Genomic DNA, 16,905 nt, shown 5'->3' on the forward strand with positions numbered 1-16,905 from the left:
GATTCAACCACCAGTCCCACACCCCATTTCTTCAAGATTCCCAGCTTTCAATCATTTACTGCTAATGCTGGCGTATGGTTATTTTGCTTTGCAAAACAATAAACCAGAGCTGGAGCCAATCATGAAGGAAAAGCAACCCTTGGAGAATAGTTGCAGGCCACAGATACATGGCAGCTCTAAGCCTTCTGCCAGGACAGCTAAAAATACCATGGCATGTGTCAAATACAGACTTATGGACTGCAGTGACACCAGCTGGCTCCAGGACATTCATATTTCCATATCAGACATTTCAGTCTGCATTAATATCAATCTGCACTTAACAATACCTGCTGTTACCTCTGGTGTAGAACATTGGAGGGAAACAACATAGACAAGAAAAGGACAAGGCACAGGGCTGTAACAGTGAAAAGTCCTTTAAGCAATATCTCCATCCCTAATCATAAAATACTGTGAGTTGGAAGGAACCCACAAAGATCATAAAGTCCAATTCCTGAGCCCAGGAATCTTTATTAGACACTGTTTTAAAAATATATATAATATTTATTTAATATTTACTTAAAAGTTGGAGTCACTGCACCTGGAGCAGCTCTTCTAACACATTTCTGCTTTAGGCACTGCACAGGTGCTTATGCATCTGCAGACACACAGAACCATTGTCCCAGGGCAGGGGTGAGGGCCCAGCCCTCACCACTGGAGCACAGCAGTTCCATCAGGCCACGCTCAGGCTGGTGGTAATTTACACATGCCAGCAGGATATGATGCAAAGTCCTCTTCAAGACAATCTTTATCTCAAAATTTATCTTTTTTTCTTTTTTTTTAAACCAGCAACTGAACTCTGTTCACAGTGTCCTTGAAAGAGGAATAAGGCAATAGCTGACATGAGATATGATAAGGTTGAGGAACTGAGGGGCCATGACTCAGTGCTGGGAGCAGCCATGGCCTGTCCCACGCAGCAGCTTCAGTGCCACCTCAGCCAGCTCAGCTTCCACTCCTCAGGCTCGCTTCTGTGCTCGCTCACTCTGTTCAAAATTAAAGTTGAGAAGGTGACTGAAGATGCCCCTGTCCCAGAGTCACACAGAAGGGACTTCAGGGAGGAACAGGACTCTATAATAAATTTATTAATAAACCTTTCTGTCCCAGTTCTCAAACATTCCTAGTCTACAGCTCAAAATCATAATTTTTCAGGGCCAGGTATTTACGAGTTCTCAGATTAGAGAGCAGAACACTTTGCCCAAATCATGCAGCACAAAGTCTATTTAGGATCCCTAGTCCACCCATCTGGCAAGGTAAATGCTACCCTGCTTTTGTCTCAAAGTTCTCAACTTCACACTGGTGTACAAAAAAGGGCCTGCAGATAGCTGTACATTACAGTCTTAAACTCTGTAATGATAAAAGGTTTAATCTCTGCACTTTGCTTGCAGTCCTCTGGGTAGCTTAATCACAGAATTATGAGGTTGGAAGAGACCTCTAAGATCAAAAATCCCAGCTACAAAATCCCAGCTGTAAAAATCCCAGCTACAGAGGTAAAGAGAAGGGCAGAATAGAAAAAATCACCAAAAATCAGAATTGTTTTGGTTGACTCCACCCATTTACCTGGCACTGCCAGGCCTACCACTAAATCACACGCCCAAGTGCCACATGTACACATCCTTTAAACCCCTCCAGGAATGCTGCCTAACTTTGAGAGAAAACCTTTCTCCCCTCCCCAGCCTTTCAGAGTATTCCATAACAATGCACCCACCAAAGCTGCCTTCACCAATGCTGAACTGGTGCTATCACAGATGGAGGAAAGGATTCTGGGCTCCAACACTCGTGCGAAGCATGAATTGCAACAAAAAAAATCCAACTGCAACTTGCACAGCTTGTTTTCTTCCCCATTTCAATTACCTTGACTGTCTTCTCAAGCTTACACAGAGCTCCCTCATACTGCTGCACCAGTGGCTTCAGGGAGTTGCCCTTCACTGGGTGTTTCTGGATATCCTGGATGCCAGCATCCCTCAGCATCCGCAGGAAGCGCCGCTCCTGCACGAGACAGACACTGCAGTTGAGACACCCCCTGCCCAGCAGCTACAAAATCAGCACATTTGGGAACATCTGCTTACTCAGGAAATAACTGAAGTTTCCAAGCACAAAGCTCAGCTGACTGGAAAAGGTGGGAAGTAGTAGGAACTTTATGATCTTTATGCCCCTGCGTGCATCCTTATCAAATAAATCCCACACTGTGGTGGTGTTCCCAGGGGTCCCAGGATGAGGGAAGAGATGAGAATCTTGACTCCATGTTTCAGAAGGCTGATTTATTATTTTATGATATATATTATACTAAAAGAAAATGATGTATTAAAACTATACTAAAAGAACAGAAGAAAGGATTTCATCAGAAGGCTTGAAAGGAATAGAAAGGAACGGAATGCTAATAAAATCTTGTGACTGACCAGAGAGTCTGAGACAGCTGGACTGTGATTGGCCATGAATTAAGAAACAACCACATGAGACCAATCAAAGATTCACCTGTTGCATTCCACAGCAGCAGATAATCAGTTTACATTTTGCTCCTGAGGCCTCTCAGCTTCTCAGGAGAAAAAATCCTAACAAAAGGATTTTTCATAAAATATGTGACACCACACCAAAGACATACCTGAATTCTAAGGACCAAGCTGAAAGCAACACCTGCTTCTCCTGCACGAGCTGTTCTTCCAACCCTGAAAACAGAGAAAGTAGCTTCAAGTCAGGTTAGCCCCACAGTCACTGCCATTATCAACTCCAAGATTTTGATGCTGAAATTCTCCAGTTTTAAGAAACTCTGATTGCAAGCAATGCTAGGCTTAATTTTTGCTAGAAAGCTATTTGCATATTAAAGTAAAAAGAAAAGGTAAAAGCCCTTTTAAGTGCATGTCACCTTTGCTAAATATTTCAAAGTAAAGCAAGCTCAGACACCTTCCTCTTGTTCCTGCTGTCTTACCGGTGAATGTAGGTCCTGATGAACTGGGGTGCATCGTAGTTTATCACATAATTCACTCCTTTCACATCAATCCCTCGGGCTGTGGCATCTGTGCTGATTAACCTGTTTGTAAATGTATGTTTAGTCCTTTTCAGGTAACATCTCAGGCACTACACACACAAATAAAACACCAGTGAGCACAGCACAGCTCTTGCTGATCTCTGCCTCTGAGGCTGGCAGCAGCACTGCAAGTCACCCCTTATTGCCACTGCCCTTGTGAGCTGCCCACAGAGCTCTGAGCATCACTACAGCCTTGTCACCCTCTGCTGAGCATGAAAAGTTACTGGGTGTTCCCAGGTTCCCCAAGCATGCCAGACACCTCCCAGCTCATACAAATCTCTAAGGAATCTGAACATTCCATACAAGCACAGAACACACAAATAGTGAGGTGAGAAATTCCAGTAATCAAGGAGGAATTCATACACCAGGTTTGGATAAAAAGAGCACCCAGAAAATAAGTTTTCACCTTTTCCTCAGAGACATTGCACAGACACAATGTCATATAGCTACCAAAACCACAATGCAAATCACAGACATGAGTAGAAGTCGAGCTGTATGCCAGTCTGAGCAGGGATTGCCTCAGCAGGAAGCTGTAACACTAAACACAGTTTCAGCACCAACATCCATTTCCACCCTACAAGCACCAGATGCCCAGCACAAAAATTAAACTCCAGATTTGCAAACCTGCGTGTTTTGGGCAACTCTATGAACACACATTTGTATTTATTGCTTGTTATAAAACAATACTAGAAATTCAGACTGCAGCTAGAGTAGAACAAGCTGAGTTACATGAAGGATAAACAATTCAAAGCCACAAACCCAGGTCTCATACCCCTTCTGCAACAAACTCCTGCATGTTTTAGAAGACCTTAAGTAACTGTGTCCCACCTGTCCCACCCTGGACCCAACTGTGTCCCTTATTCTGTTTAGCTTTTTACACTGCAAACAGCCTGTGCTGGAAAACATACAGGAAACCAGTTTAAGATGCTCACAGTTGTATTTTTCCTTGTTCAAACTCCTTCATGGTTCTCTTTCTCTCATTTGGAGTTAACCGAGAAGAAAACTCTGCCACCGTGATGCCACCAAAAGCTTGAACCAGCAGGAACAACCTGCAGATAAACAAGAGAGAAACTGTCACTTCTTCATCTCTGAAAGATCCCTTGACAGATCCCTACCAGTGATCTCATTCATGTTTACCTGTGAGAGGCTTCCCTGGAGTTGGTGAAGCACAACACACGGGTGAATTTCATTTTCAGCATGAAATACAAGAGCAGCAAAGGCTTGGAGTTCAGGTCACAAGGCACATAACATTGCTGTCAACAGGGAAGGAGTTCAGAGACAAAAATCACCTCTTGCCAAGACTACCCTGAAACCCACAGCCTGTCCATGACCTACACAGCTTGGATGTTTTATAGCTGACTAACAGCAGCAAAACCAGAGCCCATAATGCAATCCCCTTTAGAACAAACAGGCTGGCAGATCCAACACGAGTGCAGCCAGGAGAGCTGAGTTGTTCTAATGCTCTTACACCTCCACAGCAAGTAACAGCATGCACTGCCCTCCTGCCTACAGGCTGGCCTGTGCATACATGTCTTGAAATGAATGTTACACATATGGACAATTGATAGGGGCTACTACATTATTATGATTTCCTAGTTCCCATTGCTGCTAAATTTAATTCCACATGAAGACAGATTAATTTAAAAAATAATCAAATCTTAGCCAAATGAACATTAAGTAATGAGAAAACAAATGTACAAAGGTACAGCTCTCTGGGTCATATATACTCCCAAAGCCACTCTTGCAAGGAAACACAGGGAAGACAGACTTGTTTTAGGGTAAAACCACTAGACAGTTCAGAATTAAATGAATCTTCAAGCATAACTTATTAAAAAGAATTCAGATCATACCGACAGCCCCTCTGGGAGCGTGTATTTATTATTGGTACTTTGTTCAGTTTCTATTCCATCTCTATTTTTCTCGGAATACACAGATGTGAAGAGACGAGGCTGGAATAAATCCAGCTGCTGCAATTTCTCTGGGTCCTGGGTCAGTGTGGCTGAAAACAGCAGCTTCTGTAGGGGTATCTGAGGAGAGCAGGAACTGAAAGAAACAGCACACAGAAACTGGGCTTTGAGGATGGGGCAAAGGAGCTTCACCCCAAGTGCCTTCATATGATGTAAGGGAAGCAATCAATGCTTTGATGCTCTTTTCCTGCCCTGGGCCTTTCCTGTAGGCTCTTTTCCACCTTTGTTTTATGGTGGAGTTCACAGACAGAACTGATGAGCATTCTCAGTCAAGTGCACAACCCCAATCCATTACTGCTGCACAAGTCCCTGCACCCTGCTTACCCCTGTTCTCATTCTAGTCATGTCCTTCCTTGGCCATTCACCTCAGTTTCTGACACATCTCTGCCACTGCTGTACAAAAACAGCAGCTGCAGATAGTTAACTGCAAGAGTTTTCCTCCAAATCCATTACTCAGCTGTGCCAGAAGGCATTGCTATAGTTACTGTGCAAATGAATCACAGATTTGCAATATTTGTGCTTTCTTTTGATGCTCCTTTAGTCTACATAAGGAAAGCCTGGAGAACACAATACTTAATCTGAAGGACATCCTCTGGCATCAGCTGTTCACTGCCTTATTTTGGTAGACATTTCTCAGAGGAATCAAGCTTTGAGACTCTGTGTGGCAGGGCAGTGACATCCAAGTGCTATCAGTTCAAAGAAATGCACTCTGCAACTTACCTGGCTGCTGTTAAAGGCCCTGGCTTGGTTCTCTGGAAAAGCATGCTGGAGCCAGAGTGATTTTCTCCTTGGAATGCAGCTTTGACAATTTGGTTCAGACAGTTCTGGTGCATGTCATCAATCATACGGTCAGCTTCATCCACGACCTGAGTTCACAAGGATGAAAACCACCACTTGTTAAATACTGGCAGCTTTTATTTTCCTTTATATCTGTAACCAGTGAGCCAGAAGGCAAGATAATGGAAGCTTCTAGTCAACAGAATTGCTTTCCTTGCCCATCCTTACTCCAAGTTTGCAAGAGCCTAAGAGAGAAGGGGAAGTGGGCGGATGCTTGGGTGTCACGAGTTGGAATCAAACATCTCATCTTGTGACTGCTCCCTCCTCAATCTGGAGTGCAGACAGGCCCACACACAGCTCCAACAGAGAGGTATTTATGCTGCACACAAGAAGCAAGCAGGAATTAGTGCTGCAGCAGACACTGCTCTCAGATGGGAGAGCTGTGGTGACTCACCAGGAAGCGAAGCTGTGTCAGGCTGAAGCCTGGGGTCTGGTTGATGTGATCCGTGAGCCTCCCTGGCGTGGCCACCACAATGTCAGCCAGGCTGCAGTAGCCTGTCACTCTGAAAGGACAAGCAGCCCATCAGGAAGTCTCTCTCCTCACAATAAAGCCTGTAGCACAGACCCTAAGGTTTTCCTACCCCTCAATTAACTGAGGAATAACAAAATTCACAAGTGGAGTTGACACTGGAGAGCATGCAGGGGTAGTGGTAGACACCAAACACCACTCTACACTGTGCTGCCTTACTTTAAACAGAAAGTGTCACTCTTCATTGCTCTTCAAAAGAGTTTAAATGCAGAAAAACTCCACACAGTCATATGTACCCATGGGCACAAGGTAAACATTTGCATTCTGAGCATTTGCTGGTGAAGAACCCCAAAAATCCAGTGAAACATTACAATCACAAAACAGGGGTAGTAACAAGCACTGTGACAAAGACAGAACCACCAGAGTCCAACATATAAACCCATTATCCAAAACCATGATAGCCAAAGCCATGATAGTCCAGCATATAAACCCATTATCCAAAACCATGATAGCCAAAGCCATGACAGTCCAGCATATAAACCCATTATCCAAAACCATGATAAAAGCCTGATGCTGTGCTGCAACAGTTCATATCTTGACCCCACCTTGATAACATTAATTAGCATGCAATCTCTATAAACCTTGTCAAAATACCTTTTCACCTACTTTTTCTGGACAAGCATCTCCTGCTCCTTTGCAAAAGATTTCTGGCCAGTAATCAAAACAACCTTCAGACCTGTCCCGTCAGTGTAAACGTTGAACACTTTACTCACCTGCAAAGAGGTTGAGAGGCTTTGTCAGCTGCAGGAAGTACTTCCCATCCCATGAACAGCATCAAACCCTCTGGCAGGTCTTAGCCTGCTCCACAGAACAGCCAAAGGACTGGCTGCACAGCCTGCCCCTCAGCCCAGCTCTGCTCACACAGTGAGGAGTCACATACCTGCTGTGCCAGTTCTTTGGTGGGCAGAACAACCAGAGCTCGGACGTGGCAAACCACTCGATCTAACAGAACCTGCCAAAACAGAGGCCCAGTGAGTCCCTGACAGAACAGGGCAGAACAGGGTTCTTGGGCCTAACCTAGTGAGAGAAGATGGTAAAAAACATAAAACATTCTCCCAGTTTTATGTTTCCATTTTTCTCCCTCCACCCTCCCAGCTCCTCATGCTGTGCCTGCTGTCTGAGGAAAGGAGTGGGAAGCTGACAAGAAGCTCCCTCAGACAGCTCTGAGCTGCCAATCTGCTGCCTTATGCCCACAAATCCCTTGGCTTTTCCACCTGCTTTGAAGTTCAGGCTTTGCCTGAACAAAAGTGTCATAGACACATTCTATGAAAAATCTTTTCTTTAAGATTTTTTCTCCTGAGAAGCTGAGAGGCCTCAGGAACAAAATGTAAGCAATGGTTATCTGCTGCTGTGGAATGCAACAGGTGCATCTGGGATTGGTCTCATGTGGTTGTTTCTTAACTTATGGCCAATCACAGTCCAGCTGTCCAGACTGTCTCAGTCAGTCACAAGCCTTTGATATCATTCTTTTTTCTATTCTTAGCCAGCCTTCTGATGAAATCCTTTCTTCTATTCTTTTAGTATAGTTTTAATATAATATATATCATAAAATAATAAATCAATATAAATTCTGAAATATGGAGTCAACATTCTCGTCTCTTCCCTCATCCTAAGACCCCTGTGAACACCACCACACAAAAGCAATGCCAGCATTTCCTCAGAGCTACTTCCCTGTCCATGGACTCACCTGCACGATGGGGATGACAAAGGCCAGGGTTTTCCCACTGCCTGTGGGGGCTGACACACAGATGTCCTTGGGGCGGAACCCGCCCCGGCCCAGCAGGTACCCATGGGCTGCACTCTGCAGGATGGCAGGAATCACCTCTGCCTGGACTGAGCAAAACCACAAATACACACTGTATGCTTCCCCAACTCACCAAGAGCTGAAAATGTTATACAAAAGCAGAGCTGAACATGTTATGTGAAAGCATATGCTTCACCAACTCACCAAGAGCTGAAAATGTTACATAAAAGCATCTCCAATTCACTGTCATAAAACTCCCTCCAATCACACCACTCTACATAACCTCACCCTCACTAAACCCTACACTCCTAACTATCCTGGCTATCATCTCAGCAGCCCTGGGAGGACAAACAGGACTCAACCAAACACAAACTGAAAAATCCTAGCCTTTTCTTCCATCTCCCACCTAGGCTGAATAGCAATCATTATCATCTACAACCCTAAAGTCACCCTCCTCAGATTCTATCTATACACTATAATAACTGCAATACATATATATATATATAATATATATGTATACATATATATATTGCAGTTTTATATATATACACTGTGTGCTGGCTTTCCAGCATGACCCTGATAGGCCTCAGACACAGCCTAAGTGTCCAGGACTAAGGTCACCCTCTATCCTTGTCCTTGCATCCAGCTCTCCTTTCTTCTTATTTAAGAACTGGCATTTATTGTAACTGTTTGCAAAACTGGCAAAATAACAGAAAACAAACAGATTTCTCTTTTTGTTTGGATATTTTTGTAATGCTTTAATGAGCTGAACGAGTTCCCAGAAAGCTCTGATCAGCAGCAGAGACAGTGGAAAGGAAGGAGCTAAAGCACAAGCTTCCACAAGGAGGAAAACTGTCACAAACATGTTTTATGAAAAATCCTTTCCTTAGGATTTTTTCTCCTGAGAAGCTGAGAGGCCTCAGGAACAAACTGTAACCAATGGTTATCTGCTGCTGTGGAATGCAACAGGAGCATCTGGGATTGGGCTCATGTGGTTGTTTTTAATTAATGGCCAATCACAGTCTGGTGGTTTCAGACTCTCTGGTCAGTCACAAGCTTTTGTTATCATTCCTTTTCTATTCTTAGCTGGCCTTCTGATGAAATCCTTCCTTCTATTCTTTTAGTATAGTTTTAATATAATATATATCATAAAATAATAAATCAAGCCTTCTGAAACATGGGAGTCAGATCCTCATCTTTTCCCTCTTCCTGGGCCCCCTGTGAACACCACCACAGAAAACTGTGAGGACACAAGTAAGATTTCCCTCTTTGGGCAGCTCTGAGCCATCACTCCAAGCTGTATTTAAGAGCAGGAAAGAGACTTTTACTCAGCTCAGACAAAGCTTTGAGAAAGAAGGGTTAAATCTCCTACAATCACTTTCATGCACTACATTTTGTCCTGCATTTTACTTCACTGCCTACACAAAACACACAGCACCAGACTGCAGGAACTCTTTAAGTCCCTTTAGAAAGAAACAAAAGCACTGGGAAGGCACCTGGAAAAAAGGAGTCTATTCCATTCATCTGCAGCTTTCTCAGCAGCCTGGGGTGGATTCCTGGCACATCCCTGACTGGACACAGATTCTCCCTGATGCGCTTCTGCACCCGCCGGGGCTCAGCAAGCCACTGAGGCAAGAAGGGCTGGACCTGAGGTGAAAGGAGAATGTAGCATACCATATGTAAAATAAACTTGTAAAAAGCATTCTTTTCCTATCCATCACCAAAATTCAGTCAGGCTGCTTACCTTCTGCACTGGCTTTGCTTCATAGTCTCCGAGGATCATCATACTGGAGGGAGCACAGTCTGCCCCTTCCCCTGAGGCTACTAAGGGCACCTCCTCCTCCCCTTTTTCACTGCTCTCTTTCTTCTCTGTTTCATCTTCTTGTGTTTCCTCATCTGTCTTCCTCCTCTTATTAGATTTCTTTTTAAAGTTGTTTCTGTTGTCCTGTTGTTTGATGTCTTCTTCTTCAGAATCTGGAATTTGGGTGACAGCAATATAAAGCTACAGGTCAGAGCACACCACAGAAAAGGGATTTGGCAATGTTACAACACAGGACTTAAGCAACAACTTGCAAGCTCTTTTTTCCAAAAGCCAAGTGTAGAGGACAAACATTTCTTTGCTGGTATAGACACAAGACTGAGGTGATGTGATGTGCTCCCCTCCTGCCCTTACACCAAACTGATCCTCAAAGTTCACAGTATGGGGCCTTCCCTTAAAAAAAACAAAGTGGGAACATATTAAGGAGATGAAAACAAAACCAGGTAAACTGGGCAAGGTACTCAAAGAGCAACTCGTGTCCACTTTTCTGTGTAAACTGTCAGCCACAATGAACTGAAATCCTGCAGCCTCACTTTATGCTCACCTGCTTCAGTCCCCTCTTGCTGCACTTTCGATTTTCTTCTATTTGCTTTCTTCTTCTTTGTGGGGCTGCTGCCATCTGCTGACTCCTCAGTACCAGCCCTTTCTTCCGAAGGGCTGCGGGGCTGTTTTGTCTTTAGCTTTTTCTGTCTATGCTCACTGGGCTGCTCCTCACTCTCCCTTTTCCTCTTCCCCTTTCCTTCTCGGGGCTCCCCCGCGGGGCTCAGCCCGGGCTCCCCTGGCCCTTCCCTTCCTTGCGGCGGCGCCTCTCGCTGCTTCTTCTGCTGCCGGGCCCTGGCCTGCTGCTGCAGCCGCTCCAGCAGGACCCGCGCCCGGTTCTCGGCCTCCGCCTCCTCCTTGTGCTCGTCCTCCTCGCCGTACCTGCAACAGCCCACACAAAAACCCCCTCAGGCACCGCCCGCACAGAGCTCCGGACACGCTCCCCCGGCCCGAGCCTGAGGCAACAGATGAAACAGCGAGACCCGGGTCAGGGTCCGGGTGTAGGAGGGGAGCAGGGAGGAGAACAGGAGCAGGGAGGAGAACAGGAGCAGGGAGGAGAACGGGAGGAGGGAGCGGGGCCATGCCCGCCGTACCTGCGGATGCAGAACAGCGCCATGGCCACGCCGCGCCACGCCGGCGCATACGGATGACGTCATCGCGCCCCGCGAGGGAACCCTGCACAAGGCGCGGGGCGAGCGCGCCCCCTGCCGGCCGGGGGTGGAATGGGGGGGGCAGCGCCGCGCGTGCGCACAGAGGGGCCCTGAGGAGAGGGCGGGAAAGCGCTGAGGGGAGGGAGAGCAGCGGCAGAGCCGGGAGCATCGGGGCGGGACCGGCTGGAACTGGGCACAGCACCGGCGAGGGACGGGCTGGGACACGGCACAGCACCGGCGAGGGACGGGCTGGGACAGGCTGGCACAGCACAGCACCAGCAAGGAATGAACTGGAAAAGGGCACAGCATCAGTGCAGGACACAGCTCAGCACCTGTGAGGGACAGCACAGCATTCATGAGGGACAGAGCACAGCACCTGTAAGGGACACAGCTCATCACTGGCAAGGGACAGGCTGGGACAGGGCACAGCACCTGTGAGGGACACAGCTCAGCACCTGTGAGGGACAGGGCAGTATAGAGGCTATATATATAGCACCAGTGAGGGATGGGCTGGCACAGCATCTGTGAGGGACACAGCTCAGCACCTGAGGGACAGGCTGGCACAGCACCAGCGAGGAATGGACTGGAAAAGGGCACAGCATCAGTGCAGGACACAGCTCAGCACCTGTGAGGGACAGCACAGCGTCTGTGTGGGACAGAGCACAGCACAGCGAGGGACAGGCTGGCAGGGCACACCAAAGCTCCCCACAGTGCTGCAGGCCCCTGCAGAGCTCCCACAGCACTGAGGGCCATCCCCGCTGCCTGGAGCAGGCAGTGTAGCAATGTGAGTAACAGCATTTCCCCTCAGCGAGCAAAAGCACTCCTTCCCTGCTCATTTGGCCACTCACAGGTGGCACATCCTCAGAGGAAAGCTGCCCTGAAGCAGCAGGCACAGGGCTGGTCCAAGGACTGCAGAAACGGCAGACACAAGCCAGAAACAAACCCCAGAGCAACGAGCAGCCCTGAACACAGCAAGGTAAAAATCACTGGAGTGCTGTCAGGAACCAGCCCCAGCCACCACCACCCTAGTGTGAAATACTGTGTCTAAGAAACACGGGCAAACCCAAACCATTCCTTTTGTTTGCTTTAGGATCAGAGTGGAACAGACATGTTAGCAATTGCCCAACTCCATCCCCAGCTTGCCAAAGCCTACACCACACAGCTTACTTCTAAATCTTTATTTGTTTTCTACACAGAGAAAACAGAGGAATGTTGAAGCAGCAATATTTAAACACACTAGCAAGGAGCCATCAATCTGTGAGAGTGCACAAAGTGCAACACGGGGCCATTTGTGCTGTGGTCTCTGCTACAGGGCAGGGTGAGGGGAGGTCCAGGAACAGCCTCTTCAGACACACAGGAGAGCTCTATGCAAAGGTGGAGCCGTTCCAGCCCACGTTGGCAGCGTTCATGTCAAAGTAGTTGATGTAGACCCTGCAGAAAAGGTACAGGAGGAAATAACAACGACCTTATTAACTCATTTATGTAAGCTGGGACAACACAACAGGGGACAGTGCTTCCCATTCGTCTGCTTGAGAAAACATCAAGCTTCATCTTTACCAAAAATCTGGTGGAGCCTCCGAACAGTCAATATTTCTCAGTCCTCAAATTTGTACTTCTTCTAAAATACTAATTATTCTGCAGTCATGGACTGTCCAGACACCAGACAGATTTTGTTTAGCAGCCTGTCAAGAATTTCCAGAGATCAGCCCCTTTTGTTTCTGAGCCCTGCAGTCTCCCTCACAGTGTCACACAGAGTGGCAGCCTCTGTGGGGAGTTAAGCACGCCCTCAGGCCTGGCTCTGTGTGTCTCACTTCAACCCTGATGACTCCAGGTTCTTCCCATCCCTCACAGCTTCACACAGACACTGCTGAACTCTGCAGGGCAGCTGCTCACAGCCTGCTGCCCTCTGCTCCTGTCTCTCACTCCAGCCTGTCACTGCTCCCTGCTTGTGCTTTCAGCCTTGCCTCCCCAGAGGACAAGACATCACACCTCAGGGGCAGAAAACACACTGGGCAACTTGTCAGTGTTCTGGTGTTTTTCCCTACTCTCAGAAGAAGAAAACAATTGAACAGAGGACTCTCCAGGGAAAGAGACAGGCACCCAATTCTTATGTGGACATGAAAGCGCCGCAAGCAATCACTTGGTACTTTCCAAAACACATGAACTTATTCCTGGCGTTTTAAAATTTTAAACAGACTTTTCAAAGCAGTTTCAGAAAGCCAGGTAAATATGGTTAAACTGTGTCCCAGCCTTACCTGTCTGCAGATACGTGCAAGTGCTTTGAGATCAGATCACAGAGCATCTTGGTGTAAGTCTTGTTCTGCTGCCCTCCTATTTTGCCGATGCTGTAGAGGCTGCAGAGCGCGCAGGGATCAGTGGAGCCCCCGAAGGACATCATCTGGTCAGGTATGATGTGCACAGCTATGTACTGCGGGAGGGAGGGAGGGAAACACTGCGTTACAGGCTGTCGGAACCGCCCTCTCCCGACGAAAATCTGCTTTAGGTACCAACTCTAAACAGAGCGGTTGTATTGGGGCCAGGCAGCTCTTGAGTGCTGCCCCCTGCGCACCTCCCAGGCCCAGGGGAGGCCCAGGCCCGGCAGCCCCCACGGGGGGCACGGCCCTGGGGGCTGCGGGGACTCTTGGCCCAGCTCTCAGCTTTAGGAACGCGGTTATGCGTGCACAAAGCCGCCGGCCAGGCAGGCACTGCCCGCCACAGCCGCGCCACCGCGCGGGGCGGAGCGAGATACAGGCCCAAAAACTGTGCCTGCGTGCCAGGGCTCACATCCCCAAATCACGGAGCTGCCGGAGAGCCGGGCACCGATTCGGTCGTATCGGGCTCCTGGCGCTGCCGCGGTCTGGCCCAGGAGGGGCCGTGTCCGATGGCTGAGCCGGCGGGAGCTGCCCGCAGCGCTCGGTCTATCCGAGCCTCTGCCGGGTGCCTCCGTGCACTGCGCAGCTCCGCCGCTCGCATCGCCCCCGCCAGCACAGGCGCACCACATCCCCGGCTACGTGAGCGCCGCGCTCCTGCAGGCTCGGCTGCGGCTCCCGCCGGGGGCCGGCCATCGGGAGACTCAGCGCCGCGGGGCGGAACGGGCAGCGGCTCCTTCCTCCGGAGCAGCGGGGCCGCCGCCGCGCTGTGCCGCAGCTGCTCCTCAGCGGCCCGGCCCGCCCGGCCCAGGCCCCGAGGGAGCGGAGCTGCCCCCGGGCCGCGCCGCCGCCGCCCCTCCCGCCGGGCCCGCCGCGCACGTGCTCGTCCCGCTGCCCGCTCTCACCTGCGCGGGCTTGCCCGTGGCCTTGGCCAGCTGCTGGGTGAGGTCGCCCAAGAGGCTGTCGGGCACGGCGTCCTTGCAGACATTGGTGTAGATGGCGAACATGGGCATGGTGGCGGCGGTGGGGGCGGCGAGGCCGGCAATGGGAGCTTAACCGAGCGGCGGGACCAGCACAGTGGAGCGGGGAGGCGTCAGCGGCGCTTTTAGTGCGCGGGGCCGCCCCGGACGTGAAGCGGCCCCGCCCGGCAGGGAGGGGAGGGAGCGGGGCGGGGACACACCGACACACAGACACACCGACACACACCGGCTCCGCCGTCTGCAGGCCCCGCTGCGGCGTGCTGACCCCTCCCCCGCCCCGCCGTTATTCCTTGGCTCTGTTACTGCCACTGAACATTTTCTGGGGGTTTGTTACGGGCTCCTTCCTGGAACGGGGTCCGGGCGCTCTGGGCAGCTCATACATAACTTGGTATCAGCGCATGTGATGCTACCGCTGTTGCACTCGCACTGGTTTCTGCGGGATCAGGGCCAGAGAGGGATATAGGCCCCAGCCTGGCGATTGCAAAAAGGGATACTTGTCCTGACTCCGAGAATTTTTTTTCTTTTGCAAAGTAAAGTAACATTTGTAGCAGTTTTGCTTTAACTCTGTGTACCACTTTATCTTGGTGTAAGCAGAAACGTCTGCCTTGCTGCCACATAAATGATTCTCTAATGTATTTCAGTCAAATTAAAAATTACTTATTTCTCCTGAGCCTCCCCATTTTCACATCGTCTTTTTCTACTGGAAAGAGGCAGAAGCGAGTTGTTTTGCTTAGGAATGAACTGGTGCGTGCCTCTTGGAGGTGAGAGGCGGCAGAGCCGAGCCGTGTTCGGCGCTGTGTGATGCGATGCACGTAGGCTGCTGCCAGGGCACGGCTCCCCACCCCGGCTCTTGCCTGCCCCGACGGCGGCAGCGCTGCTCTGCTCACGAAATGACTCACAGGAAGGCTAAAGAGGATCAGGCCCGCAGCCCTCTCTGCCCAGACATTGCACACACAGCAGTCGTGCACTGCTGCTGCTGCAAAGCTTGGCCACACGTGTTACACACATGAACACTCATAGCCCCGAATGAGGAGTACGGGATGGTGCCACACGGGAAGGCATTGAAGTGACACAGGTTATAATGCTGAGAACTGCAGTGCTTCCTTTTCTAGTGATTAACAGTGCTTAGGAACAGCCACTAAGAGCTGATTAAGTTTCCTCCCTTTGATGTCCTCAGCTCCCTGCCATTGCATAGTCTCACTCATTCCTCTCTCCTTCCTGCCTCCTAGGTTTGTTGCATGGAGGTGGGGTGGGGCTTTTACCTGTGCAGGGAGAAAAGCCTGAGAGCAGCATCATCACTGGTGTGCTTGCCCTGTGGCCTGCCAGGCCCAGAGTGGCAGCCCTGGCAATGCAGCCACTCAAATGAGAGACATCTGCAATTTCATTCTCTTTTGCCTCCCTGACTGACCAAAGCAGCTTCCATTTGTTATCCCAACAAAGCATTTTTTTTGTTTGAGGTGCAGGTCTGTATTTGAAGCCTGTGGCTGCAAAGCAAAGCTGTGGTAGGGACACAATGGGATGTTAACAATAGAGTTCAGAACGGGGGTGTGATAAGGTTTGCTCTTCCAGAAAAACTCACAATACACTTCACTATAGAATTTCAGGAAACCTCTCTACTCAATCTTTTATTTTACTTTGGAAGCAAATGATCTTATCTGACCAAGGGCTTAAATAATAAATATTTATATGCAAATCTTCCTTTCATAATTAATTCACCACTTCAGTCCCTAGGAATTACTGTGGCTTGCTGTGCCTCTGCCTCTTTCTGAGCTGTGCTCTAATCTTCGCTGTCACTACAAATTGTTCAGTGGATGAAAGGGGGAGGGCACAGCAGTGAACAGTGGTTTTTTCCACTCACTCCCTCCTGTGCTGAGGCCTGGGAGACTCCCAGCACAAATTTTTCTGCTACTCAGCTAGATATCCCTGTAGTGTTAGGCCTAAAGAGGACCTGCACTGCAATCCATCCCTTTTAAATAAGAGGTAATCATGTCTTTGCTCCTTTTGAAGGAGGTCCACGTGCAACATTTCCACACCTATTAACTTAAATATATCTTGAAACCACATCAGGATATATTTATCTCTTCTTGAAATTTGACTCTTGATGATGGACAGGGCAAAGGCAAAAGGAATGTTTATCTTCATTTATGACTAAACCTTTTTTGAAAGAAAAGCTTCTCTTGAGGGTATTTTGAGAAAGCACCCTCCATCTCAACTACAGGTCTTCCCAGTGTAACAAGAAGGTCTCAGACATAAGGTTTCTGCTGCATTTTTATTGAAGCAGCAGACAAGATAAACAGCAGTGGGTAGCAGCAACTAAGATACCAATCAATGCCTTTTGCATTTGGCAGATGCCAGAGGGTGACTGGAACTGCAGTTCTCAACCACGGTGAGGGTTCAGGAGTGAACTGTGAT

At 48.7% G+C, this 16,905-nt stretch overlaps 3 protein-coding genes across 3 annotated transcripts in view; 1 reads left to right on the forward strand and 2 right to left on the reverse strand.

Annotated features, from left to right (window-relative positions):
• Nucleotides 1–16,905, forward strand: part of KLHL22 (kelch like family member 22) — a 303,656-nt gene that overhangs the window by 232,823 nt on the left and 53,928 nt on the right. The window lies entirely within an intron of this gene.
• DDX51 (DEAD-box helicase 51) lies at nucleotides 46–11,198 on the reverse strand. Its single transcript, XM_071445633.1, has 16 exons — nucleotides 11,088–11,198; nucleotides 10,499–10,875; nucleotides 9,880–10,109; nucleotides 9,632–9,782; nucleotides 8,079–8,224; nucleotides 7,272–7,343; nucleotides 6,998–7,104; nucleotides 6,257–6,365; nucleotides 5,746–5,891; nucleotides 4,909–5,101; nucleotides 4,196–4,311; nucleotides 3,991–4,107; nucleotides 2,960–3,061; nucleotides 2,636–2,699; nucleotides 1,888–2,022; nucleotides 46–1,019 (listed from the first exon to the last, which is right to left on the reverse strand). The coding sequence occupies exons 1-16, from the start codon at nucleotides 11,108–11,110 to the stop codon at nucleotides 993–995; spliced, it is 2,115 nt and encodes a 704-aa protein (XP_071301734.1). The 5' UTR covers nucleotides 11,111–11,198; the 3' UTR covers nucleotides 46–992.
• LOC139598815 (macrophage migration inhibitory factor) lies at nucleotides 12,308–14,651 on the reverse strand. Its single transcript, XM_071445635.1, has 3 exons — nucleotides 14,419–14,651; nucleotides 13,400–13,572; nucleotides 12,308–12,575 (listed from the first exon to the last, which is right to left on the reverse strand). The coding sequence occupies exons 1-3, from the start codon at nucleotides 14,524–14,526 to the stop codon at nucleotides 12,509–12,511; spliced, it is 348 nt and encodes a 115-aa protein (XP_071301736.1). The 5' UTR covers nucleotides 14,527–14,651; the 3' UTR covers nucleotides 12,308–12,508.

Source organism: Agelaius tricolor, unplaced genomic scaffold (genome assembly GCF_023055355.1).
Source record: "Agelaius tricolor isolate 1412-34295 unplaced genomic scaffold, bAgeTri1.0.p SCAF_20, whole genome shotgun sequence".
In the NCBI taxonomy this organism is placed as follows: domain Eukaryota; kingdom Metazoa; phylum Chordata; class Aves; order Passeriformes; family Icteridae; genus Agelaius; species Agelaius tricolor.